The sequence below is a fragment of the Stegodyphus dumicola genome, chromosome 5, assembly GCF_044657685.1.
Source record: "Stegodyphus dumicola isolate Sdum_Otavi_A_Nest chromosome 5, ASM4465768v1".
NCBI classification, from domain to species: Eukaryota; Metazoa; Arthropoda; class Arachnida; order Araneae; family Eresidae; genus Stegodyphus; species Stegodyphus dumicola.
In genome coordinates this window covers 136435666-136454330 of record NC_140772.1, presented here as the reverse complement: position 1 = coordinate 136454330, position 18665 = coordinate 136435666, and the positions used below count along the sequence as shown (strand labels likewise).

Below are 18665 nucleotides of genomic sequence, written 5' to 3'. Positions count from 1 at the left end.
ACTGATGAAATAAAGAACAATTATGATCTAAAGAGTAACAAAATTTGCAAAAAAAAAAAAAAAAAAAAAAAAAAGCTTAATATTTATTTGTTTACTTTATTAAACATTTCTTTCAATGTAAGTTGTTTAAGTTGCTTCGTTTCATGTGATAATACTTTCTCTTTAATTCTATAAACAGACATAATTTCTTGTTCAGTTACAAAGTTCCGCTGTTCAAATTCTATAATTGCTGTGTTGAGAATACCGACTAATTTGCTAATCAAAATTTGTTTGTTTTCAATAACCTCTGTGTCACTTTCTTCACTATCGGAAGAGAATTATAATGACGAGGAATTTGATTTAAATCATATCAAAGACGGAGTACATCGAGATGAAATGCTGCACTTAGTAAGGAATTTAAGCCAAATAAAATAAAAACATCTGCCCTGAAGGTAAGGATAGTGCTGACAGATCAACTTCCAATTCATTGTGCGCCGCGGCGTTCCTCCCCCCCAGAGCAGCGTAAAATTGATAAACAGATTTCGGAATGGTTAAAAAAACAAAGGATATGCCTTTATACATTTTATGCAGCAATTCCACTTTTTGTTTGATTGTCGTCGAAACATACTTTCGCTTTGTAGATCCTTTGGATCCAGGATCGGAAATTCTCTTTGACATAATCGAAAGTTCAAGCTTATTTTTATAAAATTGCTCTAACAGTCTGCAAAAAATAATAAACCGGATCCAATTCGAAGATTAAGGAACAACGCAATCTGCAACATTAACTGAATTAGATAATTTTAGCTTATACCGTCCATTATACATTAAACGCGTATGCATAACCGTATTATGCGAATGCGCACACTCATATTTGCAGCAGTAAAGGTCTTACGCGCATGTGTCAACGCGGCGCATGCACAGAAAGTTTGTAGCTTTGAGGTCCGGATTATGGGTGTCTGAATTAATGACTTTTGACTGTACAAAGTCCGTAATCCGGACTCGTTGGGACTTCGCCTATTCCGGATTAAGGGTTTTCATCAATTTAAATCTGGTAAGATGGCATGCAGAAATTATACAATTAAAAATATGAAACTGTAATTTATGAAATAAAGAGCAATTATGATCTAAAGGGTATCAAAATGTACCAAAAAAAGCTTAATATTTATTTGTTTATTTTATTAAACATTTCTTTTCAATGTAAATTGTTTCTTTTTTTTTTTTTTTTTTTTTTGTGCTAAACGCGCATGCGTAAACATTAATTGTGCATGCGCAACATTAAACGTGCATGCGTAAAGCATAGAAAAAAAAATTTTTGTGGCTTCGAGGTCCGGATTATAGATCATTCCGGATAATGGACATCCGGATTACAGACTTTGTACTGTATATAAATATAAGGTTTTGTAATTTTTATATTGAATGAACAACATGCTTTATTAAGTGTTTTTTGAAGCTGTAAGCTTTGGTTTTTACTGTGACTCCGTAATGACAATACCTGTTTTCCATGTAGAGTGCTTATAACAGTTTTCTGTAATTAATTCAAATTTATTGAATAAAATGCTACACTTCTTTCTTTTCCTGGTATGAGTAATTTGTTAAGGCAAGTATGTGATTTCTTTGGTGTAACTGTTTGAAAGAGAAAAGTTGTGATAAATAGTGTGTTAATAAAAATCAGTTTTTATAAATCTTTTTGGCTATAAAATATTTTAAAGAAGTTTTATATTATGCTGACTTTTTTAGTCAAGTAAATAATGTAGAAACATTTTTTCTATCTCAGTTGAAATTTCCGGTTGGGGTTCCTGCCTAAATTTTTCATTTGTCTTTTAGGCATTAGCATTCTGATCTCCCATTATTCAAGTCATGGCTTTAAATTTCCCGGATGTTATGCTGTTATGCTTATTTTAAATTGTACATTTATGTGTTTCTATTCATATTTGGATGTGCAATATGTGTTTAAGGGAGTAGTCTGTATTTTTTTAAGTGGTGTGTGTATTGTATATCTAAATACTTTTTTTATTTAGAAAAATATGGAATTTGTTTCAAATACAGAAATAACATGAATGAACATCATAATTTTTAAGAGAATATATGAATGTGTTCATGATCTAAATGCTTTTTTAATTAGAAAAATATGAGTTAAAATTTGTTTCAAATGTAGAAATAACATGAATATATCAATGTAATAAATTTTTAAGACAGAAAATTTTTACCTTATTATAATAAACTAGGAATTTTGTTGCAGCAAAGCTTATCTGAAATTTCTTACCCCTCTATTTTATTTATTATTTTTGTAATTATTTATTAGGGATTGGAAAGTTATTTGAAACATGCGGAAGACTTTATTTTACCAGGATTTACTTATTTTACTTTTTTTTTTACATTTTATTATGTGAATTAGAATCATTTAATAGTAACAGAAAATTGTTAAAATAATTGTTTTTCTTTCAGCTCCATCAGCTGTAAAACCTCGTCCTCCATCTGCAACTAGTATACCAGCTATATTAAAAACTTTACAAGATGAATGGGTATGATATATGTATATTGCAATAAATAATTATAAATTTATGAATTCATAATCTTATTTTTAAAAATCTGATGAGTGTGTAAAAATTTTAATGATGATAAAATTCTAGAATTCTTATTAAAAACTTTAATTTTGCTTTACATATGAAATATAATTTTACCCTCTCCAGAATTCTATTTTGAAATAGATTTAAATGTAGTTTTATTTACTACTTTGATGTACTTTCCTTAAACTCTTTTCCTTCCACTATCAAAATATCCGCATAGTAACATGCTTGTACTCTTAAATCTCATTACATATTGCTTGGTTTCTGTTATGTTATAAATGATGTTTGTTTTCATGGATGCTATGTCATGAATCTTTTTTTACAGATAATTAAATATCTATGTAAGATATCTGTCAGTGAAAAGAAAGAGAATGATTAAAGGAATAAAAAGAGATTAATCCGAGTTTAAGTCATACTGGTCCAAATTTTTTGTGAAAATATCAGCAATAAAGAGATCAGATTTAAAATGCTTGCATTTAACTACTTTCCCCCTACAATTAAGTTACATTATATCACACTTTATACAATATATGCTACACATTTGATTATGCTGCTGTTCTTGGTTTGTGTCATGTAGTATTTTTTTTAATTATTAGTTCACAAATTTTAATTACTCTGCTTAACACCCTCCTTTTGCTCATTTTTATGAATTTTATTAGAAAGCAAGAATTTTTTGTATTTTTTGATCAACCTCATCTCTTCTTGAAAAGTCCCCACCATTGGTTAATAATTTTTTGCTCATCTAAGACACAAAAGTCAACAGCCATTTTCTAAAATGATGATGCAGTAGGAATTACATAAAACAGAAACCAATTAACAAAATTTAAAATACAAGAAATATCCATAATACTTACCTTTTTTACCATATGCTTATCATTTTTTTCTGATCTTCTCATGTGCCCAGCAAACTATTTTAGTTCAAAAACACTACAGAAAGAAATCTGTTTTTGCTTACAACATCAAAGAATTGCACAAACTCGTTATCAGCACGCAAATTTTGATCCATAAAATTTTAGCATTTGTTAAGTACAGCTTCATGGAATGCAAATTTTTGCATTCTCTAGTGTTAGGTCAACTCCATGTTTCAGAATAATGATCAATGCTTTCATTTTCATGAGCTGGGAAACTTTACTGTTCCATTATGATTCCTTACAAGGGAAAAGAAAAGTGCACTCAATAATAATAAAACAACACTAATGACTATTATCAAAAGCACTGATAATTGATGCTCATTCTGCGACATATCTGCATATTTGGGTTGCCATTTTGATGATGTCATGGGTTGCTTATTTTGGGAAATAGTGCATCGCCTCATGAATACTTTTCAAGGTGTGAGGGTAATCAGAAAGTATCCAATTTTCTAATTCAAGTTATAAACTTAATAAGTTTTAACTGAGGCTTATGTAATATTTATTCCTTTCTTTTTATTAGAATGAAATGTATTATTCGCTAAAAATCCACTCAACCTTTGTGTTTGATACTTTTATACCTTGATTACATATATATCATTATAAAGTGTTACATAAATACATAAAGAAACTTAATAAAAGGCAAAAATTAAAAAAAAAAAAAAAAAATTATACCTGTCCTTGCACTATAGCAAGGAATTGCCTTACTTTGACTCCAATTTACTTATAACTTTAGATGCTAAGTTGATTATAAAGTGTTATATATATATATATATGGAGTGTACCTTTTAAAATTTTGCAATTGTAGATATTTTTCATCATATTACATAAGAAGTTGTAATATTTGTAACACGAAACGAGAGCTTTATTTTTTAGACCTAGCGTTCCGTAACTAAGAAGTTTTTAATTATAGTATTTGCAGAATGTGTTTAATGGATTATAAGCTTCATAAAATACTTTTAAATAAAGTCACAAAAGTACTTTATTTAAAAGTATTTTATGAAGCTATGTGTTTAAGGGAGAAAAAGGGAAACAATTATTGTGGCGTGATATAAAAATGTAAAAGTAGTGGAGAAGAAAGTGTAAAAAATTGTTTGGATTTATAAAGGTATGTAGTCACATATATTCAATGAATAATACCTTTTTTATATAATTAACTCTCTGACTGCTTATTGTGGGATTTCTATAAATGTAGCAACATTTGCTCATCCTATGATAATATGTGAGCTTGTATTTTTCCTGTGTTAAAAGCATGTCATGCTGTTTCAATGTTTAACTGTTAGTACTACATATTGTGCAGTGTTTAGACATTAAATTGCCCTTTTTTCCCAAAAGATGGGATTGATTTTCACCCAAATTTCATATATTTGGATAAGTTAGTGAATTGGTGTGTAGATTTCAAATGTGAAATAAAAAATATGCAATTTTTGAAACAATTTTGTTAAAAAATTTGAGCAGTCAGAGGATAAACAAAATATATGCAAGTCTCTAATAAATCAGACTAGATCAAATTTAAAGTAATAAACAGAGAGCGTTATTCCATACAACATTTATTGACAGACACCAAAGACGAGCTAATACATGTACATAATTATGACATCACAGTTTCTTTTTACAAATAAACACTACTGCCATCTATTGGCAATTTGAGGATACATAGTCATAAACTTATATTTAACACTCCCACCCATGTGTCTGTAAACGAATGCATCAATTTTACTGAACTTCAAGATTATATAGTCTTTCAATTGGTCTTCTAATAACACCCTTATCCAACTGAATTTCACAAGATCTAATTCTACCATCTCTTCCGTGAAATAATTCCTTAACCCTACCTAACTTCCAGTTACAGTGTTTCACATTATCTTCTCGTACAAGTACAACATCATTAATTTTAAACACAGGAGATTTTTTTGGAGTTTTTGAAAACATGACTGATCTTAATTTTAACAAATATTCTTTATCAAACCTTTTCCAAAAATGCTGTAATAGTAATTGCCTGTGCATCTGTCATTTAATCAACTGAGAGCTTGTAGATTCTAGTTTAGATTCAGGTGAAGGTAAAACAGTCAATCTAGATCCAGTTATGAGATGGTGAAAGAGGATCAGGCTCATTTGGTTCATTGTATACATAGGTTATAGGTCTAGAATTACTAAAAGCTTCAACTAAAACAGTATACAGTTCTTCATAATATAAAGAAGCTTTAACTAAGATATGTTTTAAACAAATTTTTACAGATCTTGCCAAATGTTCCCAGAATCCACCCCACCAAGGAGCACCTTCTACAATAAATTTCCATTCAAACCCATTTTTTTCCAAGCAAATTTAGAACCTTTTCATCTTTACACAATTTATATAAATATTTTAATTCATGATCAGCAGTCTTAGAATGCCAGAATAAATAACTCTACATATACCTCTACATGCAAAAAACCTATGCAATGCTTGAATGAAACACTCTGTACTTAAATTTGATAACAATTCTAGATGGACTCCTTGAGTCACTGCACAGGTAAACAATGAGATGTGCTATTTTGTACAATCTTTTAAATACAAAGGACCAGCAAAATCTAGGCCACTTACCTCATATGGTTGAGCCTTCTCCACTCGGTCAGCAGGAAGAGGAGCCAATATCTTTTGTCCAGCTTTAGCATTATATTTTTTACAAAATCTACGATCATGTAACACAGATTTTACAAAATGTCTAGCTTTTAAAATCCAAAATTTCCCTCTTGCACTAAAGTTTCATTTGTGTCACTGTGAAGTACCTTTTCATGAGAGTTTAAAATAATTAAACGAAAAATAATTATTTGGTAATATTAGAGGAAATTTCATCGGCATCTAATGATGATTTTACTAATCTACTTCCGACTCTTGCACAACCTTTTTCATCCAATACTGGATTTAACCCAAACAATTTGGAATTTTGAGACAATGGTTTTTTTACATTTAGCATCATTTAATTCTGCAAAAAAATACTCACCTTGTGATAAGTTAATCCAATAACACATAGCATTACGTATTTCATTTTTGGGTCACAGGACCAATCACTCTATTTTGTGACTTCAAATTCTTAATGAATCTAACTACATATGACGTGACTCTTAAAAGTTTAACTAAGTCACCAAAGTTCTCTGTTTTTAACACAGGTTGAACATTGCTGGTAACTTGAGTCACAACTCTTTCTTCAGCACTATCTACTATGTTACAATGCTCGTTCACTTTAGGCCAATTTATTTCATCTTAGTGAAGCCATGGAGGTCCATGCCACCACACTTGATCTACTACAAGCTCACTCACTTTAACACTACTTGTGATTTTGTCGGCAGGATTCTCTGATCTTCGGCAATGATGCCATGTACTCGAGGATGGTTTATCTTGAATTTCTGACATTTGATTTTGTACCAGTGTTTTCTATCACAGTGGTGAGTTATTTATCCAGTGAAGCACGATAAGAGAATCTGTCCATAAATGAATCTTAGCTTGAGGAAAATGCATACAAACTTTTGTTACAAGTCTTATACCTAACACTGCTGCCATAAGCTCATCTTGGTAAAGATAATTTTTTCAGGGAAGCCACTCTGCTCGTGGCTGTCACTAAACTTGCTTCAGGATATTTTAAGCTACGGAATTTCACGTACACTTCTGCTCCTTAAGCACTTTGAGATAAATTACAAAAACAACGTAGTTCCAGTATTTCAGGTGCTTCATCAACATCACAAAAATACCACCGAGGTATCTGGATATTAGGTAGATCACATAATTGCCTATACCATTTGTTCCACTTGTCTTGCAATTCTGGTTGGATAATTTCATCCCAGTCAATACCTTTCAGCCATAAATCTTGAAACAGAGCTTTTGCTTGAATAACATATAAAGCAAGAAACCCAACAGGATCGAAGATATTTGAAGCGGCTTTCAAAACACAAGTTTTGTTTTGTCATTTGACAGGATGAAATCAATAATGTCTTGAGCATTAAAACAGAAGGTATCCGTATTAGTATCCCATTGAAGTCCAAGAATCTTTGAGGGGGAATCACAATCAGGAGCTAATGAAGTTGTTACTTTATTTGTACTGGTTCTTTAAAGTATCCAAATTTGAATTCCATGTGGTCAGAGTCCCTAATGCCCTTTTCATTATATCATTGGCTTCATGATATATTTGTATAGCTTCCTTCTCCATATCAGATCCACAAATAAACTCATCAACATACATGAAGTTTTCTAACTTTTCTACAATTCTAGGATAGATGTTTTCAAATTTCTTTAAATGATGCTTAATGCAAGCACTCAGCAAAAATGGACTTGATTTTCTCCAAAAATTAAACGACGCATCCGATAAACTTGAATTCTCATCAATCCACAAAAATTGCATTGAATCCCGATCTTCAGGTGCAACTTAAATTTGCAAAAATGCCTTCTGAATATCTGACGTAAATGCAGTTCGATGCAATCGAAAATTTATTAAAACTTTCAAAAGTTCAGGAAGAAGATTTGGTCATTTAAGTAAATTATGATTTAGAGATTCAATGATTTTTTTCCCTTTAAAAAAGCATCATAAACAATACAAAGTTTTTTAGAATTATGATCTTCACGGATGTCAGCACGGTAAGGAATATAATAAGTTCGTTTCCCACATGGCGTACCAAAATTGATCTTTTCTATGATTTCTTCCTTAAACTGATTGTCAATCACTTCTTTATATTGCACATAAAAGTTCAAGTTTGATTTAAATTGTTCGATCAGATTTAAAAATTATCTTTCAGCATTCTTAAAATTGTCACTTTCTCATCTTTCCATGGAAGTCTATTTTCATATCTATCACCCTTTTGTGTAATTGAATTGTTAAATATCTGTAAGGCCATTTCATTTTGTTCTTCATCAGAAATATTTGTAATTCCTATAGAATCAATATAACAAAACAATTCGACACTTTTTAGAAGTTTCTCTTCTGCTCTTTCGTTTAAACATGCATCATGGATTTGAAAGTCTGATGCCTTGTACACATCACCCAAACAAGGTTTTCATTGCTAGGGCATTTCTGCTTAATATTTTTATTTCTTTGCTTGCTATTATCCACATAATGTTTGCGCTGATTAAAACGGAAGTATGACTCATTCCATCGGTGGCACCGCAGTCTGTCAAAGTGATGACAAATAGATTTTATTTCAACATCTGGTACCCGTATATCCACATTTGTTGTTATGACAGGTACTTTGATGACTTCGAGATTTATGTATTTTTCAGGGTCATTAATATTTCAGAGAGTAAGTTCAACTTTCTTTCGATGCCAGTGCTTCCTGATCTTTTCACCGAAAGTATGCAGTTTTAAAACAGTTTCTCCTTCCACTGGTAATTGTAATTTTCTTCATAAATCTTCTCGAATTGCAGAGATTTGGCTACTGCCGTCAAGAAGACACCTCAAAATACAATTCTTTTTTCTACCCAGTTTTGGCAGAAGAATTTTGAACAATTTCCGCCAGTGTTTCGGTTTCCTTATTTTTTACACTGTAGACAGCTGATGTGAGATTTATGCAAACACTTTCATGATGTTTACCGCAATAATTTGTGCATGAAAACTGCTTGTTCTTACAGTTGATTACCAAATGTTTACATCCAAAACAACAGAAAACATCTTTCTGTACGTTTCAAAATGTTGTGTTTCTCTTCAGAGTTCACTTCTGTACAGTTATATTTTGTATGGTCTTCTTTATCACAAAATATACATTTGTATCCAATCGTTGATAAAGCTGAAGCAGTTGGAACTTTCGGTTTATAATTCGGATAAGCTTTGGTGCGTTGTTCATGTTGATGAATGTATGGTTTCTGATTCGTTTTCACATAGTTCAGTAAACTTGCAGCTTTTCGACAGTTAACTTCCTTTTTTAAGAATTCTATAAGTTCCTTTATATCAAATCCTGCTTCCATAACTTCCAGAAGTAACATTTAACGATTCTAAACTTCGAATGTCGACTCCGCATTCATCGTACAGTTTATGCAGTTCTTTAACATTTGAAATGTTCCCCACTGGTTCAAGAGATAATAATTTATTCATGTGTGAAGTGATGACAACATCTTGTCTTCTAAAACGTTCTTTCAGGCTTTCTGTTGTGGAATCATAATTCTGGTCACTTAAGGTGAAACTGGAAATAGCAGCTAAAGCATTACTACTAAGTATGGATTTTTAGGTACACAAATTTTTCAGTTTTTCTAAATTCACTATGATTGTGAATTGTATTTTCGAACTAGTTCCAGAATTCCAACCATTTACATGGATCTCCGTAATAAGTTCCGATTTGCAGACATGGTAACTTCACTGCTTTCGTTTCATCTTGAAGTACAACATTAGTCATTTCATTCTGATGAACTGTTCTAGAAGATTCCAAATTCTTTTTCAAAAATCGTTGCATTCTTCCTCTCCATATAACAGTTTTATCATGGTATTCTTTACTGAGCGTAACTTCATTTTCAATCTCCTCCGAAGTTATTATTGTTTCGATTTTGGAATCTAAACTTTTCAGTTCATTGATCTTTCTCAATTTACTGTTCATACAAATCCTCGATTATTTCAATTTTTTCATTTAGCAGAATATTATTTGCTAAATTTGCTTCGACTTTGGTTATCAGTTTCACATTTAATTGCCTTACAATCGATCGTTTCTTTTTCAAATTTTCAAGAACACCCTTCATTTTTGAAATATTCAGTCTGCCGATTTTTCTGGTTCGTAACAACCCCGGTATGGAGGCACCATAAGCAAAATATATGTAAGTCTATTATAAATCAGACTGGTTAGAATTTAAAGAACTAAACAGAGAGCGTTATTCCATACAACTTGTATTGACGAACTAATAGATATACATAATTATGACATCACAGTTTCTTTTTACAAATAAACACTACTGCCATCTATTGGCGATTGGAGGATACATAGTCGTAAACTTATATTTACCAGAAGGTTAATAAAAAAGTAACATTCTTGAAATTTCAGACTAAAAACATTTTTGATAGAAATATTAATAGAAATTCAACAAAATGTTGTGAGTTACATAAAAAAATCCAATAAATGAAACTTGTTCTCTGAATATGCTATTCCTTCACAGAAATTAGTGAAAATCTATAATATTGATGGTTCTTTTGGTTTATTTATGAAATTTATGATTCAACTCTGATCATAAATGTGTTAAATTCTCAATATGTAAGTCTTTCTTTGTTCAGAAAGTCTAGAAAAAAATTTTATTTGTTTACTAAAGTAAACAAATAAATTTTAAGCTTTTTTTTTTGTAAATTTTGATTTTTATTTCATAAGTTACAGTTTCATATTTTTAATTGTGTAATTTTTGCATGCCATCTTACCAAATTTAAATTGATGATCTATAATCTGGAAAAAACCCTAATCTGGAATCGGCGAAGTCCCGACGAGTCCGGATTACGGACTTTGTATTGTATAATATTTGAATGCATCACATCCTGTGTGACAAATCGTGTTACAATAATAATAGAAAAATTAAGACTATTTAGAATTTGTTAAATTTAATTCTAAGCGTATTTTTTGCAATCCTTCTAATAGATTTTATGCACAATAGTATGTATTTTATTCATATGTAGAGAAAAATTTTGAATTTTAATAACTGCTGGTAACTGTCAATAGCAGTTTGTCGTCCAACTGCCATTAACACAGTTCCAAACCCATAAGTTATAACATTTGAATATAGTCAACAGTTACCAAAAGTCATTACTAACAGCATTTTGATAGGGCTAAATGAAACTAATGTCTGGCATCTAATGAAATAATTATCTGGTTGTAACAAAAGTTTTTTAACCAAAAAATGTTTTTAATAAGGTTAGAAAAAAATGAAAGCGGTGCTTTTTAGTGTAGGTAGTAATCACGATCCAAATCTATGATTTTATGTCAACGTTTTGGTAGTTTTTCAAAGCCTTTGCCCTAGAAACTTGGTGGCAAGTCCAAAAACAAACCAACCTTATTTCGGACGTCCTGTGCATAATGGAAGTTCACCAACAAGATGTACCTGCAGGTGTGAAAAAAGGTAGAAGTCTGAAGGAGCAATGTCGGCGCTATATGGTGGGTGTAATGTAATATGCCAGTGTGTTGCAACCTTCTTGGCCAGTAACAATTGGCCTCATAGTTAATGCAGCACACTCAACCCATTTATGCTGGGTGTGGCAAAAAATCCCATAGAGTCCAGCTGGTGAGTACAGACACACATGATCATGCATTATTTTGATGGAACATTACCTTTTTATGCTGAAACTCAGTTCGATGTTTTTCCTCAATAGCAGCATCAGCATGGACTAGCATCTCACTGTACACCTTACTGTTACTACTATAACCTGACCTTTTTTCCAGCTACTTTTTGTGGATAATCCCACCAGATGTAAACAGATACAAAGCATGATCTTTTTGTTAGTCAAGTTGCGATTTGAGACGCTGCTGACAGGCTCCCTAGTGCAGACTAACCTCCTTTTTGGCTTGTGTTAGTAAATCCACTTTTCATCACAAGTGACTATCCAGTCCAGAATTTTGTCCTTGCGTTGATATTTGAGCAGATTAATGCAGGCCTAAACACGTCTGTCCTTATCTGCTTGAGTCAGCTCATGCAGCACCCAGCAGCTGAACTTGTACATTATGTTGTGCGATGCATAATGCGACTAATGGACATGGCACTAACATCTAACTCCTTAGTGAGTTTTTGAGTGGTTGCATGTTGATCTTCTTCCACAACTTCTCGCAGGCAGCCCTCATCAACATCTGTAGGCCAGCCAGAGCGTTCTGCTTCTTGAATGTCATAGTCCTTGTTTTTGAACTTTCGGTACTAAACCATAACAGAGTCATATGATATAATATTAGTACCAAAACTGTACACATGATTTGGTGACATTCTGTAGTTGATTTTTTGCAACAGAACTGGAAGTAAATGATTGTTTTAATCTAGTAGCATGATAGTTCCTTTTCAGATACCTTGTACTTAATGATGGCGATATTTTTTTACAAATTTCATAACACAGTGTTCTAAAGTAAGTCTCTTTCCTTGAAATGCCAAAAACCATGTAATAAAATATGATTTAACATACAGACATAAACTTGTTTGCTCAGATTGTATTTGCAATGGTGGGGAAACTTTCATTATAACTCAATATTTTGATGCAATAGCTGTAGGATAGTTGGATAAATGTATTCATCTTCATTCAATCAGAGGCTTCAGAAGAATGTAAATCACAATTGTTTGATTGAGTTTTATTAGCAGTTGGTTATTAGCTGTTTGTTGTTGGACAATAATTAAATTTTTATTTGTAAACTGTACTTGTATATTTAGTAAACTGCCACTGCATTTGTATGTTGTAGTTTATTCAAAAAAAAAAAAAAAAAAAAAACATTAACACAAAACTTGTAAAAAATATTAGCAATTAACATTAGTTAACTATAAGAGATCGCTTCTGATTCAAGGCAGTGTGTCATTAAAAATGCTTATGTTGTAGCTTTCTACTTCTGTATCAGGCTGAAATCTTTATTTCAAAATTTTACCTCATTTTCCAGAAATTTCATAGATCAGAGAACTAGGGGCATTTGTTCATCATTTAGTAACTTCACATTTTCATTGTTAACTACCTAGCCTAGTAACACAACAACATTTTGCCTAGTAGTACAATATTATAGATAATAAAAATTATGTATCAAAGTGCTCAGAGTCTTTGCCTGCAAACCCATTTGGCCATAATTTCTTCTAGGTAAAATTCACTGGCCTGTAAGGCCTTTGCTGCCAGGCTTTGTGCATGATAATAGCATAATGGAAAATATTAAAATCATGTTTTCAGGAGTTTCTGAGTGGTAATTATGTGACACAGATTATCTCAAAACACCTTGGAAAATCATATACTGCCAACTTAAATGTTTGTACTGGAGACACTATTTATCACCCAATGCATTTTTTATCTGGATAATTTATTCATAAATTGAGACATTTGTAATCTGAGGTCTCACTCTATTGAATTGTCACCAAGATATCGAGGAATGTAATTTTATTGGATGTCTGATGTTCAAATAACATAATAAAGAGCACTGTCTCATTTTAGCTAATAAGAATTCTGTAGTCATTCTTTTTTCTTCATTGATTTTTTCTAAAACTGCATACATTTTATATACCTTTTATATAATTTTTTCTTTTAACAATAAAATTTCCATTTCCGTACTTAAAGATCCATACATTTGGGACTTTCCATACATTTGGGATATGAATTCCTGGTGTGCATACAGTATTCTTTGCCAGCGTGGCTTAATGTACATTGGTAAAATTAACCCTTTAACTGTCGCAGGTGTATATATACGCCTTGCTCAGCTGATGCATTGACTGCCCTGGGCATATATATGCGCCCTTCCAAAATACTGCCATTTGCTTTGCGCTGCTACCCGTAAAATTATTCGCAAAGCTTTGGAATGCAACACCACAATGACCTTGACAAAGTATGCGAAGGAGGATACTATTTCTAAGTGTGGGGAGAAATTCAAGAGAGGGATGTGTCTAAAGCGGGGAAAGTAATGACAGCGCGGTATTGGCTGGTGTTGTTTGAGAAAAACATATTTTTTTTTTTTATTCTGTGTCCTCTGTTTTCATCTACTTTTTGTAGTAAGTTCCAGGAATAAAGAAAGATATAACGGATGTTTCAAACCCATTTATCTTTTTTGAATTATATTTTGATGAACTGCTCATGCTTCATATTGTTACTGAAACTAACCGTTTTGTAGACGAGTATATGAACCAACAGCTTGCAAATGAAAAATCAAGAACAAAATTGTGGCATTCAACCAGTTCAGAAGAAATATATGTTTTTTTAGGCATACTGATTTCACAAGGTATAACACTGAAACCTGATATTATACTTTACTGGTCTAAAAATAAATTGATCGAAACTTCATTTTAGTGATCTTTTTTATTATAAAAACATCATTTTTCTTATACTTACATCTTTTACTATAAACATTAAATTTTGTGCATTCTTTTTTTCTTTTATTCTTTATTTTGTGAAAGTAAAACTTGCACTTATTTTCCCCCTTCGCATAACTACCCACGCCTGTGTGAAAAACCGTGGCACTGGGCAATGAATCTTGTGAGTTTTCTGCAGCAGTTAAGGGGTTAAAATAGTCTTACAGTTTTGCACTGAGGTGAATGTTAGGAAAATAGGAACATAAATCTCCTGTTGCTCTACATTAGTGGTAAAAAATCACATTTAAAATTTTTTTGGTGCTAAAATGATTCAAGAAACATCTTTCATTGGCGAATTAGATTTCCCAGTGGTGTTTCACATTCATAAAATTTTTTCAGGTGTAGTTTATGATCCAAATTCCAATCCATCTTTGCCTTCAACATTTTAAGGAAATTGTTCCATAGGTCTTTTCTTCTTCTTCTTCTTTTTTTTTTTTTTTTTAATCAATTGATGACACCAGTAGTCCTGCCTCTTTTGTTAATGGAGCTTTCTTAAATTTCCTGTTCCATTGTTATTGTGTGAGCGCCGGCGTCTTTTTCACCATTTTCATTTCTGTGGGTGAAGAATGTTTAATTTCAAAACTAGTCCGACAAATTTATTAAAATTCACTCATTCTTGGCCCTTAGTATGTTCAATAATCTTTATTCGGCATGTTATTTTAGTTTAATTTAACTTAAAAACAAGTTGCTTGGTTTTTTTCTCCCACTGACCTTATTCTTTTCTCTCTGATAGATTTAATATTTTCAGTTTATTAGATAACAGCATATGCAACAAACAGATCACCAGGCATTTAAAAGAGTTCTGACTTCATCTCTAAGATTAAGAGATTTTTACAGTCATGATGTGTATATAGCTAAGACATGGGCAAAATTTGACTTCGGTTAAGCCGTTTTGCTAAATGCATATAAGATATACAGTCAAAAGTCATTAATCCGGACTCGTCGGGACTTCGGCGATTCCGGATTATCGATTTTTCCGGATTATAGATCATCAGTTTAAATCTGGTAAAATGGCATGCAGAAATTATAAAATTAAAAATATGAAACCGTAATTTGCGAAATAAAGAACAATTATGATCTAAAGGTTATCAAAATTAAAAAAAAAAGCTTAATATTTATTTGTTTACTTTATTAAACATTTCTTTCAATGTAAGTTGTTTAAGTTGCTTCGTTTTTTATGTTATAATACATTCTCTTTAATTCTATAAACAGACATAATTTCTTGTTCAGTTACAAAGTTCCGCTGTTCAAGTCCTATAATTGCTGTGTCGAGAATACCGACTAATTTGTCAATCGAAATTTTTTCGTTTTCAATAACCTCTGTCACTTTCTTCGCTATCGGAAGCGAATTATAATGACGAGGCATTTGATTTAAATCATATCAAAGACGAGATGAAATACTACAGTGAATAAGCAATTATAAGCCAAATAAAATAAAAACATCTGCCCTTAAGATAAGGATAGTGCTGACAGATCAACTTCCAATTCATTGCACGCCGCTGCGGCGTTAAAGATAAACAAAGTTTAGATAAACAAACGTTAAAGTTTAGATAAACAAAGGATATACTTTTATCCATTTTTTGCAGCAATTCCACTTTTTGTTTAATGGACTCCGAAAGATACTTTCGCTTTGTATATCCTTTACATATTAGTAAATATATATCGGAAATTCTATTTGACATAATCGAAAGTTCAAGCTTACTTTTATAAAATTGCTCTAACAGTCTGCAAAAAATAATAATCCGGATCCAATTCGAAGATTAAGGAACAACGCAATCTGCAATATTAACGAAAATAGATAATTAGATAATTTTAGCTTAGCTTATCCCGTCCGTTATACATTAAACGCACATTCGTAAACGTATTTTGCGCACGCGCACATGCAAATTCGCAGCGGTGAAGGTCTTACGTGCATGCGTCAACGCGACGCATGCGCAGAAAGTTTGTAGCTTTGAGGTCCGGATTATGGGTGTCCGAATTAACGACTTTTGACTGTATATATATATATTTAAAAATATGTATGTTTTTGTATAGTAGTACCTGACATAATGACTACAGTCCACTCCAGTATGATGTTTATTAATTGGAATGCTGTTGCCCATAATTGCTGTGGGAAGGATCCCATCGTAATCCAGAATTTCAAAACAACATAAAAATGTCAAAAGAATCTTTAAAGACATCACTAGTGGTAAAAAATGCTAGAAATTTACTAATTCTTTGCTTATGAAAAAGTTTACTACACTTTGTATGTATGGTTTCAAAATTTTTCAGTTAAATTTAGTTTCAGTTCTTCCAGTATTCAATTAGAGGTAAAAAACTCACCTACCTTTGATCTTTTTGCATGTCTACTTTTTGGGGAAGATTCAAGTTTTAAGAGGTTGTTTAAAGTGGTTAACTTCTCTTTTTTTCTCAGGATAAATTAGTATATGTTATTGTCTTCGAGCAAGTCTACCATTCTTTTTCTCTGTTTAACTCGTATGTCACTGCTTGGCTGTGGCTAGACTTCTTCCTTTTTTTTTGAGGAGGACCTTAATAATTACATTAGGCATGTTCTCTTCAAGCAAAATGCCCCATTGCTTCCATATGCTTTGCTGAAGGTGAGCTTGCCATTTAGTGGTAACGCAGTTGTTTGACCTGCTTCTCCTCTCTTTGTAGATGTTATGCAGAACCTTGAAAAAAAGTGAAACTTAATTCAGTTCAACATTTAGCAGGCATTATAATGATATTGCCATGCAGTTCATTATATGAAATATTCGATCTGCAAGATGTTTGTTGTGCAAGGCACTATATTTTAAGTCTATGTGTCTCATGAGTAAGATGGAACTTTTTAAATTATTCATATTGTAGGAAATCTAAAAATTATCTCTGAAATTTCATTACTATTATTTTTAATAATTTGAATTAATTTTGCTTTGTGCATATTTTAAATAAAGTCAGTGATATTATTATTAGATATATCTTAATGTATCCATAATTAATTTATAACCATTTTTTATGTTCATGTACAAATTACTTTTATTAAAGTAGTTAATTATATCATCCCCCTAAAATATCAAAGGATTTAGAGGGAGATATCAAAGCATAACAATCAAAGATATCAAAGGATATCATATCCTTTGAGAGATATCAAAGGATAAAAATAATTCCTTTTTTTTTGTGTTTTATTACGAATGCAGTGTTCTTATTTATAGTACCTTAATTTTTTTTTTTTTTCTTTTAGGATGCTGTTATGTTACACAGTTTCACTTTGAGGCAGCAATTGCAAACTGCTCGTCAAGGTGAGTTTAATGGTTACTTGTATTTTCTTAATTTGTATTTTAATCCATCTTTGATAATTATATATTTTGTGTACTATTAAGTCATTTTTAATGCATATTTATTTTTAAAACAGAATTATCTCATGCTTTGTATCAACATGATGCTGCCTGTCGTGTTATTGCTAGATTGACTAAGGAAGTCACTGCTGCTCGTGAAGGTGAATATCTATTTTATTTATGTTCTAATTAACTTCAGTATGTAATTTTATTAAATTTTTTGGCCATAAGAGATATAGTGCTTTTTAAGTTTTAAAATATGATATTATATTAACACATCTCATTTATAAAATGATTTGGTGAAAGTATTAAAAGTATAGAAGGTTATAAATTCTATTTTGTACTGGGTAGAAAATGCTCCAGTGGATTTGCTGTCTTTTAAGCTATGTTTTTTTTTAAATTTTTAGGCGAAGGTATTTGAGAGATATCATAACTAAAACTGATAACAAACAACAAAAATAACAAATATATATATATATATATATTACTATGCAGGTTCAACTCATAAAGGAAAAAAGGCTAACATGATAATTATCGCAAACTGTTTCTCCAAACCTAATACATGATATTAACCAGTTTCCTGTTGGGCATAACAGATTAAAGTAGCAATAGTAGCCTTTTACTAAAAATTTACACATAAGAATTAGGCATTGGTGAAGAATAGATGAAAATGCATACCATTCTCTGAGAATTTAACATCTCAGCAGGGATTGTAGCCACCATCAATTGCGATTCAACAATCGCAGTGGCATAGTTACTCAGTGATTTAAGAATTCTTAAAAAAGATTGTTTCATTTCTCTTTTAGAGCAGGGTTTCTTAAACTTTTTTTAGTTGCAACCCCCCCCTTTTAACACTGAGATTTTTTCGTGACCCACAGGAGCCGGTAATATTTACAAA

At 31.4% G+C, this 18665-nt stretch overlaps 1 protein-coding gene across 1 annotated transcript in view; it reads left to right on the top strand.

Annotated features, from left to right (window-relative positions):
- Prp19 (pre-mRNA processing factor 19) overlaps positions 1-18665 on the top strand; it is a 43070-nt gene that overhangs the window by 11847 nt on the left and 12558 nt on the right. Inside the window, exons 3-5 of the mRNA XM_085817091.1 lie at positions 2425-2501; positions 17674-17731; positions 17845-17928. Of these exons, the coding sequence (XP_085673217.1) occupies positions 2425-2501; positions 17674-17731; positions 17845-17928 (219 nt within the window). The remainder of the gene's footprint in view (positions 1-2424; positions 2502-17673; positions 17732-17844; positions 17929-18665) is intronic.